This window comes from Pseudophryne corroboree, chromosome 9 (genome assembly GCF_028390025.1).
Source record: "Pseudophryne corroboree isolate aPseCor3 chromosome 9, aPseCor3.hap2, whole genome shotgun sequence".
NCBI classification, from domain to species: domain Eukaryota; kingdom Metazoa; phylum Chordata; class Amphibia; order Anura; family Myobatrachidae; genus Pseudophryne; species Pseudophryne corroboree.
The window spans coordinates 75,040,192-75,059,827 of record NC_086452.1 but is presented as its reverse complement, the minus strand read 5'-3'; the positions used below and the strand labels follow the sequence as shown (position 1 = coordinate 75,059,827).

Sequence of the window (19,636 nt, the reverse complement as noted above, 5' to 3'; positions counted from 1 at the left end):
TGTAGTCTGGAAACTGCAGGGGAGAGCCTGGGGAGCGTCCTTCCAGCGGAGCTGTGAGGGAAAATGGCGCCAGTGTGCTGAGGGAGATAGCCCTGCCCCTTTTCCGGCGGACTTCTCCCGCTTTTTTATATGTATATCTGGCAGGGGATTTTACACTTATATAGTCTTAATGACTATATTATGTGTTTAGTTTGCCAGCAAGGTACTATTATTGCAGCCCAGGGCGCCCCCCCCCCCCCCCCCCAGCGCCCTGCACCCATCACTGACCGGAGTGTGTGGTGTGCATGGGGAGCAATGGCACACAGCTGCAGTGCTGTGCGCTACCTTGATGAAGACCGAAGTCTTCTGCCGCCGATTTGCAGGAACGTCTTCTTGCTTCTGGCTCTGTAAGGGGGACGGCGGCGCGGCTCCAGGACTGGACGACCGAGGCTGGGCCTGTGTTCGATCCCTCTGGAGCTAATGGTGTCCAGTAGCCTAGAAGCCCAAGCTAGCTGCAAGCAGGTAGGTTCGCTTCTCTCCCCTTAGTCCTTCGTAGCAGTGAGTCTGTTGCCAGCAGATCTCACTGAAAATAAAAAACCTAAATTATACTTTCTTTTCTAGGAGCTCAGGAGAGCCCCTAGTGTGCATCCAGCTCGGCCGGGCACAAAATTCTAACTGAGGTCTGGAGGAGGGGCATAGAGGGAGGAGCCAGTGCACACCAGGTAGTCCTAAATCTTTCTTAGTTGTGCCCAGTCTCCTGCGGAGCCGCTATTCCCCATGGTCCTTACGGAGTTCCCAGCATCCACTAGGACGTCAGAGAAAGGTACTGTACCTGCTAAAAAGGTACAGTTGGAGGGTATGTGTAACCTTTACTCCAACATGAAGTACATCAATAACACGGGTGGTCTTCTGTATGCCGAATGTCGGGATCCCGGCGCACAGTATACCGGCGCCGGAATCCCGACACCCGGCATACCGAGAACTATTCTCCCTCGTGGGGTCCACGACCCCCCTGGAGGGAGAATAAAATAGTGTGGCGTGCGTAGCGCGCCACCGTGCCCGCAGCGAGCCCGCAAGGGGCTCCTTTGCGCTCGCCACGCTGTCGGTATGCCGGCGGGTATGCCGGCGCCGGGAGTCCGAGCGCCGGCATACCGTACGACACCCCAATAACACAAATGAGACCCTTATTCCATTTGGAGATCGCAAAATTGTGAAATGGGGAGAAAATATTTTACTGTGCACAGAGCATTGGGGAGAAATGCATTTATCTGCGTGTGGTATGTTTGTCCGACAGTTTTCTTGTTGACATTAGCGTGTTAACATGGCTGAACTGTCGTTATGCTTAGCCTGACCATGGCTTCCTTTGCCTATGTGAACAGTGAAATTGCACGTGGCTCTAAATCAGGCCCATTGCCTCGGTTTCTGTCACACATATAGTGCATATTTTCTTCTCTGACTGTAGCAGACATGAATTTACTAAAATAAAAAAAACATAAAGACTTGTGACTGTTTCATCATCCTTCCCTTTCTTCTCCTCAGATATTACGTAGTTGTGAAAGAACAAAAAAAAAAAAGAATTAATCCTTCAGACTTTTGAGGTAAAAATGGATTCAGATCACATTGACCCATTTTCTGAGGAAGGCACATGTTCAGGACTGATGTCCACACTAAAATAAATAATTCCTCATAGGGACACCCACTCAGGTGCGTACACATGCGCAGTCGTTCAATAATTGTCCGCCTTGCAATTTTGCATAACAGCGATCAGGTCTGAATTAGGCCCCTTAGCCATGCTTGAGCACAGGTGACTTAATTAGTACCTCAGTTATTTTGATTTAACCATCTGTGCTGAAGCCTGGATAGTACTGAAACCTGTATTACTAGTGAGGCCCAAGGTTGGGAATGCCTGATTTATTTTAGCGGCACTAACTGGGATACTGATATCCTTTCCTATTTCTTCCACGTTCCTCTCCTATGCAGGAACTAACATACTGCCCTCAGGTTGTCTTACAAACCTGTCAGTGCTAGCCAAACTTGATTTACCTATCCTTCCATGTAATTTCCAATTACGCTTCCCTGCCTATTCCAAATTACAGGTCTGTGTTAAGACACTCCTCTGATTTTTATGATAACATCACATGTGTATCATCCAAGAAACTTAAGAGCTGATAAATTAACTTTTCAATCTCTTTAACCTCTAGAGACACAAAAAGCTCTAGCAGGGCCATAGGGAGAGGCGTGTGAAACAGCTTCAAAATCTTTCCTCTTCAAACTATCTTGCACGTAGCAGGTTGATTATAAGCATGTACATTTGCAAGTGTAAGTACTGGACTGTTCATGGACTTCAGGGCATCCCCTGGTTTGTACCATTAAGGGGGGTATACGCTGGGCGATTTCAGCCTAAAAAATAAACAATACGGACATAAATGTCGTTAACGTTTATTTTTAGTCTTATACTGTCCAGCGTGTATGGGGGTATTATTGGTGACCAAGCTTGAACTGGCCCACAGGGGTCCACCGGTGGGCCCCAATGCCTGGGGCCCCACCTCCTGCTCTAAGGATCAGGTTCCAGACTGTGCACTTGAATTATACATTATACATATGTTACCTTATACTGGACTATGGTGTATTTTCTATAGTGCATTGCTGTTATTAATCTGTTATTAGTCTGATACATTATCATGCATGCAGCAGCTTAATTTACTGTATATAGTTATGAAGGGGCCCAGACTTTGCACTCTCTAATGGTTAGTCAAACCAATGAGGTGGCAGGCAACACCCCCTCTGCAGACTGGCCACACCCCTAATATGGGCCCCTGCTACTGCATTTCCCCGGTGGGCCCTACATGCCCCAGTCCGACACTGTTGGTGACCGATGAACGATGCGAGCTCCCACACGCCGTTCAGCGATCACCAATATTGAGCTGACATGCAGCTCAACACATCAATGTCGGGCTGAGCTGCATGTTTGGGAATTCCGGGGGTGACGTCACTGATCGTTATCGTTGAACGATAACGTTCAGTGTGTATGCGCTATTTTGTTGAACACTATATCGTTCAACGATATAGTCGTGCATTGCTGGCATTTCACAATCATAGTGTGTACCCGCCATTACTCTGCCACCATCGCCAATAGTACACACACATTTCAACAAATACTCTCTCTCTCTCTATAGATAGTTCAGGCAAAGGGTGGGATGCAGGAACACAAAAAATGCAGCCAATCCTCTGAAAATACAATTTTCGGAAGTTTGGCAACTTACCTTATAAGCACCAAGCTCTGAAATGCAATGCATTCTGGAACTTGTACCCAATGTGTAATGCCATCTTCAGATGGCATCACCCAATAGAAGCCTATGGGCTCCTCTCCCCCTGAGTGGGATCCAATCAGAACCCTCCAGCGCGTGCGTCACAAGATGCATGCGCAGACACATACCTCCCAACATGACCCTCTCCAGGAGGGACAGAATGCTCTGCTCCTGGACTTCCCTCATATTTATGATTGCCATCACCTGTGCTGAAACACCTTTCTTATCTATTAACCTGTTCAACAAAGGTGCAGACAATCATAAATTAAGAGGAAAGTCCAGAAGCAGAGCTTTGTGTCCCTCCTGGAGAGGGTCATGTTGGGAGGTATGCAGACAGACTCCAAGGGTCTCAAACGCGGAAGTCCACACACCGCAAAGAATAGCTCTCGTTGGATAATCTGCCAGATCTGGCTGGTTGGGATGAAAATCTGGTTATGGATTAGAGCAAATGACTTGAAAACAGACAAAAACTGTTGCTCAGACAAAATTGGTTATACAGTATCTGTGATTTGACCAGTTTTGTCTAAACAACCAGTTTTCAGTGTTTGGGAGCATATGGGCAATTATCATTTGCTCTCATATAGTACCAGATTTTCATTCCAACCAGTCAGATCTGGCATATTATCTGACAGATAATTATATAGTGCACAGGTTCTCAAACTCGGTCCTCAGGACCCCACACGGTGCATGTTTTGCAGGACTCCTCACAGAATCGCAAGTTAAATAATTAGCTCCACCTGTGGACGTTTTACAATGTGTCAGTGAGTAATTAATACACCTGTGCACCTGCTGAGTTACCTGCAAAACATGCACTGTGTGGGGTCCTGAGGACCGAGTTTGAGAACCTGTGATATAGTGTATGACCAGCTTCAATGTGTGATTGCCATCACATGTTTTGAACAGGTAAATTGATAAGAAATGTGTTTGACCACAGGTGATGGCAATCATACTGTGTATTAAGAGGAAGCCCATGAGCAGAGCATTTTGTGCCTCCTGGAAAGTGTCATGTTGTGAGGTATGGTAATGATAGCTGACCTGCAACAGGCAATTAGTCATTAGGAATCCTGTTAGATCCAAACTGATGATGAGTTATCTCTGTGTGTACACACGGTGAGATAAATCTGTAAGATTTTGACTATATAGTAAAAATCTTAAGGAAAGTTAGTGCATAGCTCAAGGCAGGGTCGGACTGGACCACAGGGGTACCAGGGAAACCACCGGTAGGCCCCACTGCCTGAGGGCCCACTATTTCTCCTAGGGATCAGGTTCCAGACTGTGCACTTTTTTTTTTTATACATGGTAGATATGTTGCATTACACTGCACTAAACTATTGTGTATTTCAAGCATCTGTGGAGGCTGGCCACACCCCTAAGTATGGGCCCATATCTCTGCATCCCCCCGGTGGGCTCTTCATGCCCCAGTCCGACACTGTCTCAAGGTATTAGGCAGCTTGCGATACAGATTCGATCCCGACGTGCACTCCTGTGGGGTTGGTATTGTAAGGCTAGATAGACTGTGCAGGCAAGTCAGTCTTGACTATCTAGTGTACTATCTAGTATAAAGTATAGTCAAAATTGACACGTAGTCAAAATCGTACATAGACAAAATCTCAAGTACAGATTTTGATTATCTGGGCTCTCGGGGAAATCGCATAGTCAACAAAATCGGGCATAGCAAGGATCTTGCCGTGTGTACACACCTTAAGTCTCTTGCTTAATATATGGTGGCTGGAGTAATATTTAGGCAGAAAGCCCCTCTGGAGTTTATGTCATTTACAACAAAGGTCAGTAATTCTGATGGTTTATGTATTGTTGTGCTGTTATGTTTGTTCAGCTGCTATTTCAAGGATCCGACAATGCAGTATCCAATTAGCTGCCAAATTCGACAGGATTTGGCTGTTCCCGACAATGCCAATCCGACTTTTTTTTTTTTTTTTTTAATCGGTTTGACATTGTTGGAAACGGGGCTAAATCCTGACGGATTTGGCCGCGAATCCGACAAGTCGGATTTTCTGACTTGTCGGATAAACAGGAGTATGATTGAATAGGTCGAATCTGGATTCGACCTTAAACTCCCGTTAATCCAACAAGTCGGGAAACCAGACTTTAATTGAATACACCCCATAGCAGTCATCTTTCTGGTCATTGGATAGCTGACCCTTCCTTCTTTCTTCACCCTCAGAAATGCAATACTTGGGAAGATCTCAGTTTGGGGGTGTGGTGGGTTGTGTGTTCCCCTATACTGATTTAAAATTGCCCATCAGTCAGTGCTTGCAGTATCTGTTTTAGGGTTTGGTTCTTGCTTGGCAGGAATGAACGGCAGTCCAGTAGCTATGTTTCTGCACTGGTGAGGTGCGCACCCCTTCACTGCACTGGGTAGGCTTATTTTGCATTACTGGGATTAGCAGCTCCACCGAGCCAGGTGGGCTTTGTTTGTATATGCTGCAGTTTTGGAAGTCTGAGACCTCTCCCTTCTCTGCCGTAATTGTTAGGGCAATTGGCCCATGCAGATGTTGGACCTAATTCAGACCTGATGACAACAGCAAATTTGTTCTCTAATGGGCAAAACCATGTGCACTGCAGGGGGGCAGAACATGTGCAGAGAGAGTTAGATTTGGGTGGGGTGTGTTGAAACTGAAATCTAAACTGCAGTGTAAAAATAAAGCAGCCAGAATCTACCCTGCACAGAAACAATATAACCCACCCAAATCTAACTCTCTGCACATGTTATATCTGCCCCACCTGCAGTGCACATGGTGTTGCCCATTAGAGAACAAATTTGCCGCTGCGATCTGGTCTGAATTAGGCCCGTTGTTCAAAGGGCATTTACCTTAAATCAAGCTGATCATCTGATTATCTGGACGTTCTTTCTTCTGCCACCATACTATTTTATTTAAATAATGAAAGGTGATCAATTTACTTATGTCTCGTGTCATTATTTATTGTATTTATATAATGGTTATTCATTATGCATTTGGAACAGAAGCTGTTATTAGCCTCTGGGGTACTTTAAAGAGATTATCCCAATATAAATATTAACCCATTCCTATAGTTACGAGTGTGTTGGCTCTCCCATTTCATTCCCTGCTCTACCTTTAAGAAACTTGTACAGAAAGTCTGAACTGGAATGTGGCCAAACTTGTGCAGCATAAAAACCAGCAGTTCATTCTCTGCCCATATACAGTACTGTACGAACACGATGATGGATAAGCTGACTCGGATCCTCTCGGAGCACTTGCTGGAGTGTAAGCTCTTCGCAACTTTGGGATGTCTACTGGTTGCATCAATCTATGGGCTGAGGTGGAGAAAAAGGGAATGTATCCACAGGAAAATGGAGAAGGAGAGGAAGAGGAGAGAGACCAGTGTGCAATCAATGAAGCAGGCGGTTGAGAAGTTTCACAAACTGGTATCGTATTGCCTATATAACATTATTATACACACAAACCTAATTGGTTGCATGTCCACAATCCCCAAATCTTCTCTTGTTGGGAAAATCTCCCTTACAAATTTCAACCTTTTACATAGTAAGGGAAGGCTGTATAAAAGGAAAATGCATTTTCATATGTACTAACCTTGGGACCCCGGGTTTCCAATGCGGATGGTAACGCTAACTTCTATAGGCTTCTTTTCACAATCTTCTTGGGAGACCATCCCAGCATACCCAATATAAGCCTATAGGCTTCTTCCTGGGAGAGATCGAACCGGATCCCTCCCAGTATCCCCTCCAGCCACCCGGTGACGAAACACCAAAGTCCCAGCTTCAAAAAGAGCAGCTATTTTCGGAAGAGCTGTCCTTTACAATTCCAACTGCATACGTTAGTATATATTTACTGTAATTAGTATCATTGTGATGTTTAGTGGAATATTGGGGACCATTCATGGAGCAGTGAAAAGTGTGGAGAAGTGAGCCAGCTGCTACTAATAATTTTATAGAATACACTTTATGGGTGGTATTCAAATGATATATCATGCCCAATCTCCTTTCTAAAGTGATACCCGTTATTGCGCATATTGCACCCGTAGTAATCGGGTTTAGCTGCGTAAAAGGCTTGGGCGCCCTCACTATCCCCGGAGGTAGTGAGCTTAAATGATTATACCATGCCCGTCAGCAGAAACAGAACAGGTATGGAAGGGGTGAAAAGAATTGAATACCGCCCTATAAATGTTACAGCAACACTGATTGGTTGCCATGAGCAACTTCTCCACTGGCTCACTTCTACACTCTTCGCTGCTTCATGAATAGACCCCATAGTCTGCAGCCTTGGTACATCCTGCCCTAAAGGTGAGAACATGAGAGTCCCATGAATATATTCTACGGATCAGATTACTGGAAGCCGTACAAATAAAATCGTTTCCCACACACGCTGACCCAAGAGTAATATATTAATTAATGTTAATGTGCACCTGTAGAAAATTACAAAAATGAATACATGTCCATGGGTAAAGTGGTACACCCAGCATCCCCCTAATATCCCCAATGGGTCAGTCTTAAACTGCATACACACTATGAGATATTGCATACAATATCGCATAGTGTGTACACACGATTTATCATATGATGCGCGGCCCTGCGGGTCACATTTAACATCCAACATCTGACCTGCATGCAGTCTTGATGGTGCAACATCATGAGCTTTTTTGTAGTGTGTACATACAACCATACGATTTTAGGGCGTTGACGTCAGCCTGGACCCTCCTCCTTCTTCTGCTTTGTGCTCCCTTAAAAACAACTCCAGCCCCTTAGATATCATTTCATCTTATCCTATTTTATTTTGTGTATGCCCAATATCGTATGTAGGGAAATTTATTTACAATATCGCATGGGGCGCACATCGTACTAGTGTGTACACAGCCTAAAATGTAGGTCTCCTGCCAAGATTGTGGGGTTGTCATACACAAATATCTACTGGGTCAATTCAATTAGAGGCAATAGGGCGAGTTGCAGGTGCAACGGCATATAAATACTACCAACAGCAGCAGAACTTGCAGCCCAATCTCACCCAGGACTGGCCACTGCTATGGGGCTGCAAACAAAATTCCATTATTCCAGTGGTACCATAAGTGCAGCATATAGCTGCACTTACTCACAGGGGCGAAAACATCACTGCTTACTGAATTGACCACATAGATGTTACCTGTTTTACTTTTGTCTATCACTGTTCTAAGAATCTATCCTTATTTCAGAACCCTGGAGTGGACAGCGGTGCGATCCTGAGCCTGACATTCCAGGAGCTGACAGAGAAGCTGCAGAACGGATCCCTTTCTCCAGAGACTGTCCTGTACTCCTACGCTAAGAAGGTTAGAAATTAGGTATAGACCAGTGGGGGCTTCTACCTTTTTTGGGCAGGGGGACTGCTGCTGCCCATGCCGGAGAGGAAGAGGACAGAGCCAGCTCCTGGTGCCTGCGCAATGGATCTGGCAGGTGCCAGGACCTGCGCATGTGCACAAGCTGCTGCTTGCATGCGCAGACCCCCAGCCTCCATGGACTGCATTTGCTGCAGCTCATAGAAGCCGGATTGGGCTTGATGATCAGGCAGGGAGTGGCTTCCCATTAGAAGCCAGTTCTCTGCTAATCTTAGCCCAGTCTGGTAGCAGTCCTGGAGGGACTAAAACACCTTCCAATGGGACTGCCCGTCCTGCAGGTGACTGGTTGGTAGAACTTCCAATAGGAAGCCCCAGCCAGTCACAGTGAAAGCCACTGAGCCAGTGCAGTTACACAAACTGCAATTAGCTCAGCTGACCTCACTCAGTGCCGGATTTCACTGAGGGGGATGGGGGGGGGGGGGGGGGGGGGGGGGGGGGGGGGGGTAGACGGGGAGACATTGGTAAAATCCACCACTGATAGCTACACTCATGTATGTGTGTAAAACACACACAGGGCTGCCATCGGAAATTGTGGGGCCCGGGCCTGACAAAATAGGCAGGCCCGCCCAACTTGCCAGGGCATTGGGTCTAAAAAGTGGGAGAGGAATGTGAGAAAATGAGGTCTGTGACAATTAATATAGCTATACCTCATTTCCTGTGTCAAATATGTACTTTTTATCCCCATATCCCTATACATTCAATTCGTCTATTTGTTCATTCTCCATAACATGTCCGTTGTTGCTCACACAATATTGTATTTAAATCAACCTTAATATTGTTAATATATGCAATTGTGTTATCTGTTACACTTTAGGTAATGTGTTCAGGTTAGACCTAGTTTCCTATTGTTTACTAACACCACAGTGGGCACTCAAAGGGTGAGTCATATAAGGTACCATTGTCCCTTTTTGTTTACTCCCTATTGTCCAACAGTGAGCTGACCAGACAGTGTGGCTCTCTGGCTGATGTAATCACCTTGATTAGAATATGTATTGTATTCCAATGCTGTAAGATCCTAATACAAAAAAAATCAAACACACCCCTGCAATATGAAGCTTTTGGGGGTTTAAATAGATCTTCCCAGAGAGCTGAGGAGAGATTCTATGCTCCTTGACTAAGAAGTAATGTTCTGTCAGGAGTTTGTTGTGGGAATTCTCGTGTGGAATTGGATTACAGAAGTGTGCTGAACTGTTTATAACCCATTCTGTTCAATAAACCACTGTTGGGTTTTTCATCTACCACCGTGCCTCAGTAATTTGGAACCTGGTATCTTCACACTATGGGGGTAATTCTGAGTTGATCGCAGCAGGAATTTTGTTAGCAATTGGGCAAAACCATGTGCACTGCAGGGGAGGCAGATATAACGTGTAGAGAGAGTAAGATTTGGGTGGGTTACTTTGTTTCTGTGCAGGGTAAATACTGGCTGCTTTATTTTTACACTGCAATTTAGATTGCAGATTGAACACACCACACCCAAATCTAACTCTCTGCACATGTTAAATCTGCCCCCCCCCCTGCAGTGCACATGGTTTTTCCCAACTGCTAACAAAATTCCTGCTGCAATCAACTTGGAATTACCCCCTATGTTATGTATCCAATTTGAATTGTCCACTGGTTGGAAAGATGTAACTATAAATATTGACCGTTTTACAAAATGTTATGGTCTCAGGTGTGTTGGTTACTGGATAAAGCTGGGAAATGCATGGTCCAGATGTAGTCAACAACCCATCAGCTCATAAAGGGCAGGATGCATCATAGGTAAAACTATGTCAAAATGTCAGAAAATGCTGTTTTTGGAGGTTTGGCAGCTTTTCTCCTATGCAACATGCTCCGGAATGCGAAACATTCTGGAGCTCGGATATGGCGGACTTACATAACACACAAAATGCAATGCTTGATACACCCCACCCAGAGAGAGGGATATATGGGATCAGTAGCTGACAGGTTGTTCTGGGGAACTTATGCATATTTATAATGCGTGCATGGTATGTGATGCCCTGGAACCAGGGGGCCCTGCCCCGCACACCCTGCACCCAGAGTATACTTATATTGTGCCGGCAAACTGTTCCTTCCTCCTTCTGGGTGCCATCTTCCCGGGAACATCTTCATGAAGATAATGCCCCACTGTGAAGGACAAGACTTTTCCGAGTACCTGGAAAACCCCCCTGATAAGTTTTTTATTTTTGAGACTGAGACTGCAGTGTCTCCATCTCGGTAAAAGCTGCGATCGTGAATGCGACCACGTACCTGCTGCAGTAGAGAATGTCTGGGGGGAGCTGCTGGCTGCACAGCCACAGCAGCTTCATCCGTCCTCACACAGTGCCGCTGGTTTGCCCACGCCTCCTATGCCCCTGGTGGTATGTATAACATATACAGTATGTATACTGTATATGAAATTTGTATGTGTGTGCTTGTGTGTGTATGTATGTATGTATGTATGTGTGTGTATGTATGTATATATATATAATATATATATATATATATATAATTTATTTTGTATATTCGGATCGGCACTCTCCCTATGCATTCAATGGTGCTCCGGTGCCATCTGGAAGATGCATGCAGACTCTTTCAAAAAGGACAATCAGCGGCACTCAGACTGCAAAAGCCAGGAATAAAGTGCAAGTGCTTTTAATCCATGTCAGCAAAAAAAGGGTGGTCCAACGTTTCGGGGCGCGAACGTCCCTTTGTCAAGGTGAACAAACAGAGTGGGTGTACATACAATATGGTGTTACCTTTATGGTGTGGGAGACCCGGAGGGCGGGAGTAGCAGCAGTGTCCGGAGGAGCGTGGAGCTTCCGTCCCGGTGTGAGTGACGTGCAGGCGCCTCAGTCACATGGTTCCAGCGCGTCATAGGATTCCAACAGTACCTAGGCAACGAGGCAAGCTGTTGCCATGGTTACCCGGCGCTCTGTGGCTTCCCGTTCGCGGAGGTCCAGTGGCGAGGCTGTGAGGAAACATTGCTTAAATATAATAAGTGAAGCATATGAAACACATAATGGGACATAAATGGCATTATCTGAAGTTCATATATAGTAATGTCCGAAAGGAATATACTAATGTAACAATTGATGCATAATGTTGGTGTCCTTATTTGTGCCACAGGGTCCAATTGCTGCAACAGACTGATGCCTGGCTGGCAAAGGTAGGGGACTGGGGGGTTGCTTCGCCTAGAGTATATGTAATGACTGAAAAGAGGTGGTACATTGGACTAATGGAATTCATGTCACGCAGCCAAATGACACAATTAGAAGATGCTCCATTGAATTCTTTCATTGAGACCATTAGGTCGCACTGTGTTTAACTTGAACATCCAGCTTGCTTCTCTTTGGAGCAGCGTGCCTGCCCTGTCGCCTCCTCGCAAGCTACTAGGAATGTGATCGATGATTTGGAAGCGGAGATCATTAAGGGAGTGTTGTTTTTCAGCGTAGTGTCTAGCCACGGGCTGTTCTGATTTCTTCTGTGTCAATGCGGCCTTGACAGCAGACCTGTGTAGAGCAAAGCGTTCTCTGGCATTCCGTATGGTTTTACCTACGTACTGGTATTTACATGGACAGGTTATGAGGTAAATGATGTGGGTAGTTGTGCAATTAAGCACATGCCGTATCTTAAATGATGATCTGCCAGAGGAGCTGGAGGTAAAGGTGGATCCTGGATTCATGTATTTACATGTTGTTTCACAGCCTAGGCCAGTGGTTCCCAAACTGTGTGCCGTGGCACCCTGGGGTGCCGCGGGACACTTGCAGGGGTGCCTTGGGTTGGTGGTCTAGGACCAATTCAAAATATTTATTATCCATGTAATAGGCAAAACTACTACTTGTGGCTGCCAATCATAAAATATGTGTACAAACAGAAGCAAATCTTGTCCCTCACCACATAACTGAACCTAAGTATGACATATAAACATAATTTACTTAATTTCATATTTTTTATAAATTTCCCAATAAGAAACTTTTGGCCTAGGGGTGCCGTGATAAAAATTCTGATACTCTAGGGCACCGTGATTTAAAAAAGTTTGGGAACCACTGGCCTAGGCATTTGTAGCATCCGGCTGTCTTAGTCAAAAAATTGGTGACCGGTGTCTGATCAAAGCCTGTGATGTCAGTGCGGATAACGTAATTTTTAATGCTCTTACCCCTTGTATGGCATACCATGGGTCGTTTGTTCCGTAATGTGCTAAGATTGCCGTCCGTCGTTATGATAGGCCATAGTGCGTTGAGTGCTCGTGGAACGACTGGGCTGGAGGTGTTGTAGCGAGAGACAAACTGCACGATCTGCTGGTCACTCTTGATTTTCTGTTTGAGGAGATCCTTTCTGTTCATGGTGGCCACTAGTTGCTCCTGTTGCTGGAGGGATCCACTCTCATATCCTCTGCTCAGAAATCGCTTGGTTACCTCGGTTAATGCGCCTTTGAGTTGGTCAGGGTCGCTGGTAATTCTTGCTGCCCTAATGTATTGCGACTTGGGTAGGCCTTTTTTGAGGGCTGCTGGGTGGTGGCTATTATGGCGTAGCAGGGTATTTTTGTCAGTGGGCTTGTAGCATACTTCTGTGAATATCGCATTGTCCTTGATGATGACGTTCACGTCCAGATAGTTCAGCTTACTTGAGTCACATTGTGCTGTAACTTTAATGGGTGAATCTCTGTTAATGCTGGCGATTAGAGCATCAAATGTGGCCTTGCCTCCGGTCCATAATAGAAAGACGTCCTCTATATATCTGGAATAAAATGCAATATGTTGAGTGAACTCATCGTTATTGAAGAACATGGCGCGTTCTTCCAGAAACATATAGACGTTTGCGAAGGACGGGGACACGTTGCTTCCCATAGAGCACCCACTGACCTGCCGGTAGAATTTCCCATCGAATAGGAAATAGTTGCGGGTTAGCGTTAGTTCTAATAGTTGCAGGAATAGCTTATGATCCAGACTGGACATCTGTGTCTGGGTAAGAAAAGCTTGCATTGCTTTTAAGCCTTGATTGTGCGGTATGCTTGTGTAAAGACTACAGATGTCCACTGTACAGATGATAGTACCCGCCGGTACATTATCGATGGAGTTGAGTTGATTAAGGAAGCTGGTAGTATCCTTCGTGTACTTGGGATGTTGACTGATTAAGGGCTGTAAAATGCTGTCCAGAAATATAGAGATGGCTGGAAAAGTGCATTGTGCGCAGAAATGATAGGTCTGCCAGGTGGACTGTCCATACTCTTGTGGATTTTGGGTACCAGAAACAGTAGCGGTACTGTGGGAAAATCCTGTTTAAGAGAACTGCATACAGTGGTGCAAGTGGGTGGGTACGGTGTACCCGTAAGAATTTAGCCGTGGGTACGCCGTACCCACACCGACGGGCCGCCGCTCCTCTTCCTTCCCTCCCTCCCCCACGCCGCACCGCCGCTGATGTGAGGGAAGGAGAGTGCAGCCTGCGCCTCTCGTTCCCCTCAGTCTCCGGTGGGTGTTTGTTTACTTCAGCGCCGATCCGTGAGCCAATCAGAGCTCGCACCCGCGAGCTCTGATTGGCTCACGGATCGGCGCTGAATTAAACTGAGACACCCGCCGGGGACTGAGGGGAACGAGAGGCGCAGGCTGCACTCTCCTTCCCTCACATGACAGACAGGAGGACAGCGACGGCAGCGGTGAGTAGGGGAGGGGGGCATGTTATACCTGGCACTGGGGGGGCATGTATACCTGGCACTGGGGGCATATCTGGCACAGGGGGGCATATATACCTGGCACTGGGGGATATCTGGCACTGGGGGGGCATGTTATACCTGGCACTGGGGGATATCTGGCACTGGGGGGGCATGTTATACCTGGCACTGGGGGCATATCTGGCACAGGGGGGGTATATATACCTGGCCCTGGGGGATATCTGGCACAGGGGGGCATGTATACCTGGCACAGGGGGGCATATATACCTGGCACTGGGGGCATATCTGGCACAGGGGGGCATATATACCTGGCACTGGGGGATATCTGGCACAGGGGGGCATGTATACCTGGCACTGGCGGCATATCTGGCACTGGGGGATATCTGGCACAGGGGGGCATGTATACCTGGCACTGGGGGATATCTGGCACTGGGGGGGCATGTATACCTGGCACTGGGGGATATCTGGCACTGGGGGCATATCTAGCACAGGGGGGCATGTTATACCTGGCACTGGGGGATATCAGGCACTGGGGGGGCATGTATACCTGGCACTGGGGGCATATCTGGCACAGGGGGGCATATATACCTGGCACTGGGGGATATCTGGCACAGGGGGGCATGTAAACCTGGCACTGGAGGATATCTGGCACTGGGGGCATATCTGGCACTGTAGGGGCATTTCTGTATCTGGCACGGGGGGCAATGTATATCTGACACAGTGGGGGCATTTGTGTATCTAGCACTGTGGGGCAATGTGTATCTGACACTGTGAGGCAATGTATGGCACTCTGGGGGCATTTCTGTATCTGGCACTGTGGGGACATTTGTGTATCTGGCACTGTGGGGACATTTGTGTATCTGGCACTGTGAGGCAATGTGTATCTGGCACTCTGGGGACATTTGTGTATCTGGCACTCTGGGGACATTTGTGTATCTGGCACTCTGGGGACATTTGTGTATCTGGCACTGTGGGGTTATATGTATCTGGCACTGTGGGGCAATGTATATCTAGCACTGTGGGGCAACGTGTATCTGACACTATTGGGGTCATACGTGTATCTGCCCCTCCCCCATATGTGTATCACGCCCCCATTTTCATTGGCCACGCCCCATGTGGCATTTGGCCACACCCATTTTTTTGCGTACCCGTAAGACATTTTTTCTACTTGCACCACTGACTGCATAACTTGGTAGAAATTAGACCTGTAGTACAGGCTGCTTCCAATATGCTGTCTACTTCCGCCTTGTACTGTTTGGAAGGGTCACCTGCCAGTGCTTCGTATACCATATCGTCTGCCAATTGACGGTATGCCTCTGTCCTGTAGTCTGTTAGATTCATTATAACTATGCCGCCCCCCTTATCAGCGGGGCGGATAATGATGTCTTTGTAGGACCCCAAGTTCTTAAGGGCTTGAAACTCAGAGCGTGACAGGTTATGGTGTACGTCGTGTTTGGCTGCTGTATACTTGGTGATGGACTGGTCCAACAGTCTGGTGAACATTTTTATAGACGGATTGGATGAAGTAGGGTCGAATTTGGACTTCCGTGCAGAGTTGATGAATGCCTGGTGCACTTCTGGACTAGCTGTAGGAGGGTGATCATGAAAGAATTCTTGTAAGCGAAGCTTGCGGGCAAATTTATTTAATTCGATTTGCCAGGTAAACTCGTCAAAATGGCTGGTTGGGACAAAGGATAAACCGTAGTTGAGCACTTTAATTTCTAAATCATTGAGATGGCGGTTGGAGAGATTGTAGATTAGTTTCTTCCTTGAGGCTGTGTTTCTGGAGCCTCGAGTTCTGTTGGCCCCTGCGGGTGGGCGTCCTTTTGTTTTTAAACCTGCCCCTCCGGCAGGCATAGCCCCTAAAGGGGGGTCATTGGCTTCAGTTGGGCCCTATGAGTCTGCCAGCATGAAGTCACTGTCACTGTTAGACGTGAGGTTGTCTCTGGATCTCTCTTCTCTGCGATTGCGCCAGGTGTGTTTAGAGCGATAATTGTACGGTTTATGGTTACCAGGTTCGCCGCCAGAGAGCCACCGATAGACGCGGTTAGTTTTGTAGTCATCGTGGACTATGTGTAGTTTGGTCCGCTTAAACTTGATGAGCTCTTTTTTATGGTTGTCACATATTGTATGGATTTTTTCTATGATGGTCTGGTTTTCTTCTTTGGCAAGTAGCATATGATGTTTATGCTCCACGGCCTTAATCTTGTCCTGTGTAATCTTTAATTCTTTCCCGGCTTCCTCGACGACTAGTAACATCAAGTCCATACTGCATTTGTTTAAAATGCCGATCCACCGGTTGCAGAAATCTGTGTTGAACCGGCCTATGGTGGGGACATTACGGATGCGGAAGCCTCTGGGGATCATCTTGTCCCGATGATAATTGGACAGAGATATGCCGTGCATGAGAAAATCTAGTTCTCTTTTTTTCAGTTTGACAAGTTGATGATAGATGTCGTCCATATTGAGCTGTTCGTCTGCTTCGGTGAGATCTTCTGTGAATAGCAAGTGGTCCGCATCAGCGTCGGTGAAACTGTAGAGGTTAGCCTGGGTGGCCGTGTTTTCTGTATGCAGCGACATGGTAATGGAAAAGTGTGGCACTTACTATGCTAAGAACGGTGCAAAGTGCATGTGTGCCAAGAATGGCCTCTGGTGTTCCAAGTTTAGTATAAAGTGCATCGACTGTGAGTGCAGAAGGTGACTTGTGCGTGCTGTGGGTGACTCCAACGGGTCTGTTCCTCCACAAAGGGGGTTTGTAAATGGCAGATGAAATGAGCAAAAGCTGGGGTGCCTTATCCCAAACGGAACACTGTGCCTGTGCAGGGCACCTGTTTCCTGGCAATATGTTGTATATTCGGATCGGCACTCTCCCTATGCATTCAATGGTGCTCCGGTGCCATCTGGAAGATGCATGCAGACGCTTTCAAAAAGGACGATCAGCGGCACTCAGACTGCAAAAGCCAGGAATAAAGTGCAAGTGCTTTTAATCCATGTCGGCAAAAAAAGGGTGGTCCAACGTTTCGGGCGCGAACGTCCCTTTGTCAAGGTGAACAAACACAGAGTGGGTGTACATACAATATGGTGTTACCTTTATGGTGTGGGAGACCCGGAGGGCGGGAGTAGCAGCAGTGTCCGGAGGAGCGTGGAGCTTCCGTCCCGGTGTGAGTGACGTGCAGGCGCCTCAGTCACATGGTTCCAGCGCGTCATAGGATTCCAACAGTACCTAGGCAACGAGGCAAGCTGTTGCCATGGTTACCCGGCGCTCTGTGGCTTCCCGTTCGCGGAGGTCCAGTGGCGAGGCTGTGAGGAAACATTGCTTAAATATAATAAGTGAAGCATATGAAACACATAATGGGACATAAATGGCATTATCTGAAGTTCATATATAGTAATGTCCGAAAGGAATATACTAATGTAACAAGTCAATGCACTTTATACTAAACTTGGAACACCAGAGGCCATTCTTGGCACACATGCACTTTGCACCGTTCTTATCATAGTAAGTGCCACACTTTTCCATTACCATGTCGCTGCATACAGAAAACACGGCCACCCAGGCTAACCTCTACAGTTTCACCGACGCTGATGCGGACCACTTGCTATTCACAGAAGATCTCGCCGAAGCAGACAAACAGCTCAATATGGACGACATCTATCATCAACTTGTCAAACTGAAAAAAAGAGAACTAGATTTTCTCATGCACGGCATATCTCTGTCCAATTATCATCGGGACAAGATGATCCCCAGAGGCTTCCGCATCCGTAATGTCCCCACCATAGGCCGGTTCAACACAGATTTCTGCAACCGGTGGATCGGCATTTTAAACAAATGCAGTATGGACTTGATGTTACTAGTCGTCAAGGAAGCAGGGAAAGAATTAAAGATTACACAGGACAAGATTAAGGCCGTGGAGCATGAACATCATATGCTACTTGCCAAAGAAGAAAACCAGACCATCATACAAAAAATCCATACAATATGTGACAACCATAAAAAAGAGCTCATCAAGTTTAAGCGGACCAAACTACACATAGTCCAAGATGACTACGAAACTAACCGCGTCTATCGGTGGCTCTCTGGCGGCGAACCTGGTAACCATAAACCGTACAATTATCACTCTAAACACACCTGGCGCAATCGCAGAGAAGAGAGATCCAGAGACAACCTCACGTCTAACAGTGACAGTGACTTCATGCTGGCAGACTCAGAGGGCCCAACTGAAGCCAATGACCCCCCTTTAGGGGCTATGCCTGCCGGAGGGGCAGGCTCAAAAACAAAAGGACGCCCACCCGCAGGGGCCAACAGAACTCGAGGCTCCAGAAACACAGCCTCAAGGAAGAAACTGTAATCTACAATCTCTCCAACCGCCGTCTCAATGATTTAGAAATTAAGGTGCTCAACTATGGTTTATCCTTTGTCCCAACCAGCCATTTTGACGAGTTTACCTGGCAAATCGAATTAAATAAATTTGCCCGCAAGCTTCGCTTACAAGAATTCTTTCATGATCACCCTCCTACAGCTAGTCCAGAAGTGCACCAGGCATTCATCAACTCTGCACGGAAGTCCAAATTCGACCCCACTTCATCCAATCCGTCTATAAAAACGTTCACCAGACTGTTGGACCAGTCCATCACCAAGTATACAGCAGCCAAACACGACGTACACCATAACCTGTCACGCTCTGAGTTTCAAGCCCTTAAGAACTTGGGGTCCTACAAAGACATCATTATCCGCCCCGCCGATAAGGGGGGCGGCATAGTTATAATGAATCTAACTGACTACAGGACAGAGGCATACCGTCAATTGGCAGACGATATGGTATACGAAGCACTGGCAGGTGACCCTTCCAAACAGTACAAGGCGGAAGTAGACAGCATATTGGAAGCAGCCTGTACTACAGGTCTAATTTCTACCAAGTTATGCAGTTCTCTTAAACAGGATTTTCCCACAGTACCGCTACTGTTTCTGGTACCCAAAATCCACAAGAGTATGGACAGTCCACCTGGCAGACCTATCATTTCTGCGCACAATGCACTTTTCCAGCCCATCTCTATATTTCTGGACAGCATTTTACAGCCCTTAATCAGTCAACATCCCAAGTACACGAAGGATACTACCAGCTTCCTTAATCAACTCAACTCCATCGATAATGTACCGGCGGGTACTATCATCTGTACAGTGGACATCTGTAGTCTTTACACAAGCATACCGCACAATCAAGGCTTAAAAGCAATGCAAGCTTTTCTTACCCAGATACAGATGTCCAGTCTGGATCATAAGCTATTCCTGCAACTATTAGAACTAACGCTAACCCGCAACTATTTCCTATTCGATGGG

At 46.7% G+C, this 19,636-nt stretch overlaps 1 protein-coding gene across 4 annotated transcripts in view; it reads left to right on the top strand.

The window, feature by feature from the left end:
- The first annotated feature begins 4,230 nt into the window (after window positions 1-4,230).
- The window catches only part of LOC134957545 (vitamin D3 hydroxylase-associated protein-like), a 171,116-nt gene continuing 155,710 nt past the window's right edge, over window positions 4,231-19,636 (top strand). For all 4 annotated transcript variants that reach the window (XM_063939523.1, XM_063939522.1, XM_063939521.1 and 1 more), the window contains exons 1-3: window positions 4,231-4,302; window positions 6,472-6,693; window positions 8,472-8,585. In XM_063939523.1, the coding sequence (XP_063795593.1) occupies window positions 4,258-4,302; window positions 6,472-6,693; window positions 8,472-8,585 (381 nt within the window). In that variant the 5' untranslated portion in view covers window positions 4,231-4,257. The remainder of the gene's footprint in view (window positions 4,303-6,471; window positions 6,694-8,471; window positions 8,586-19,636) is intronic.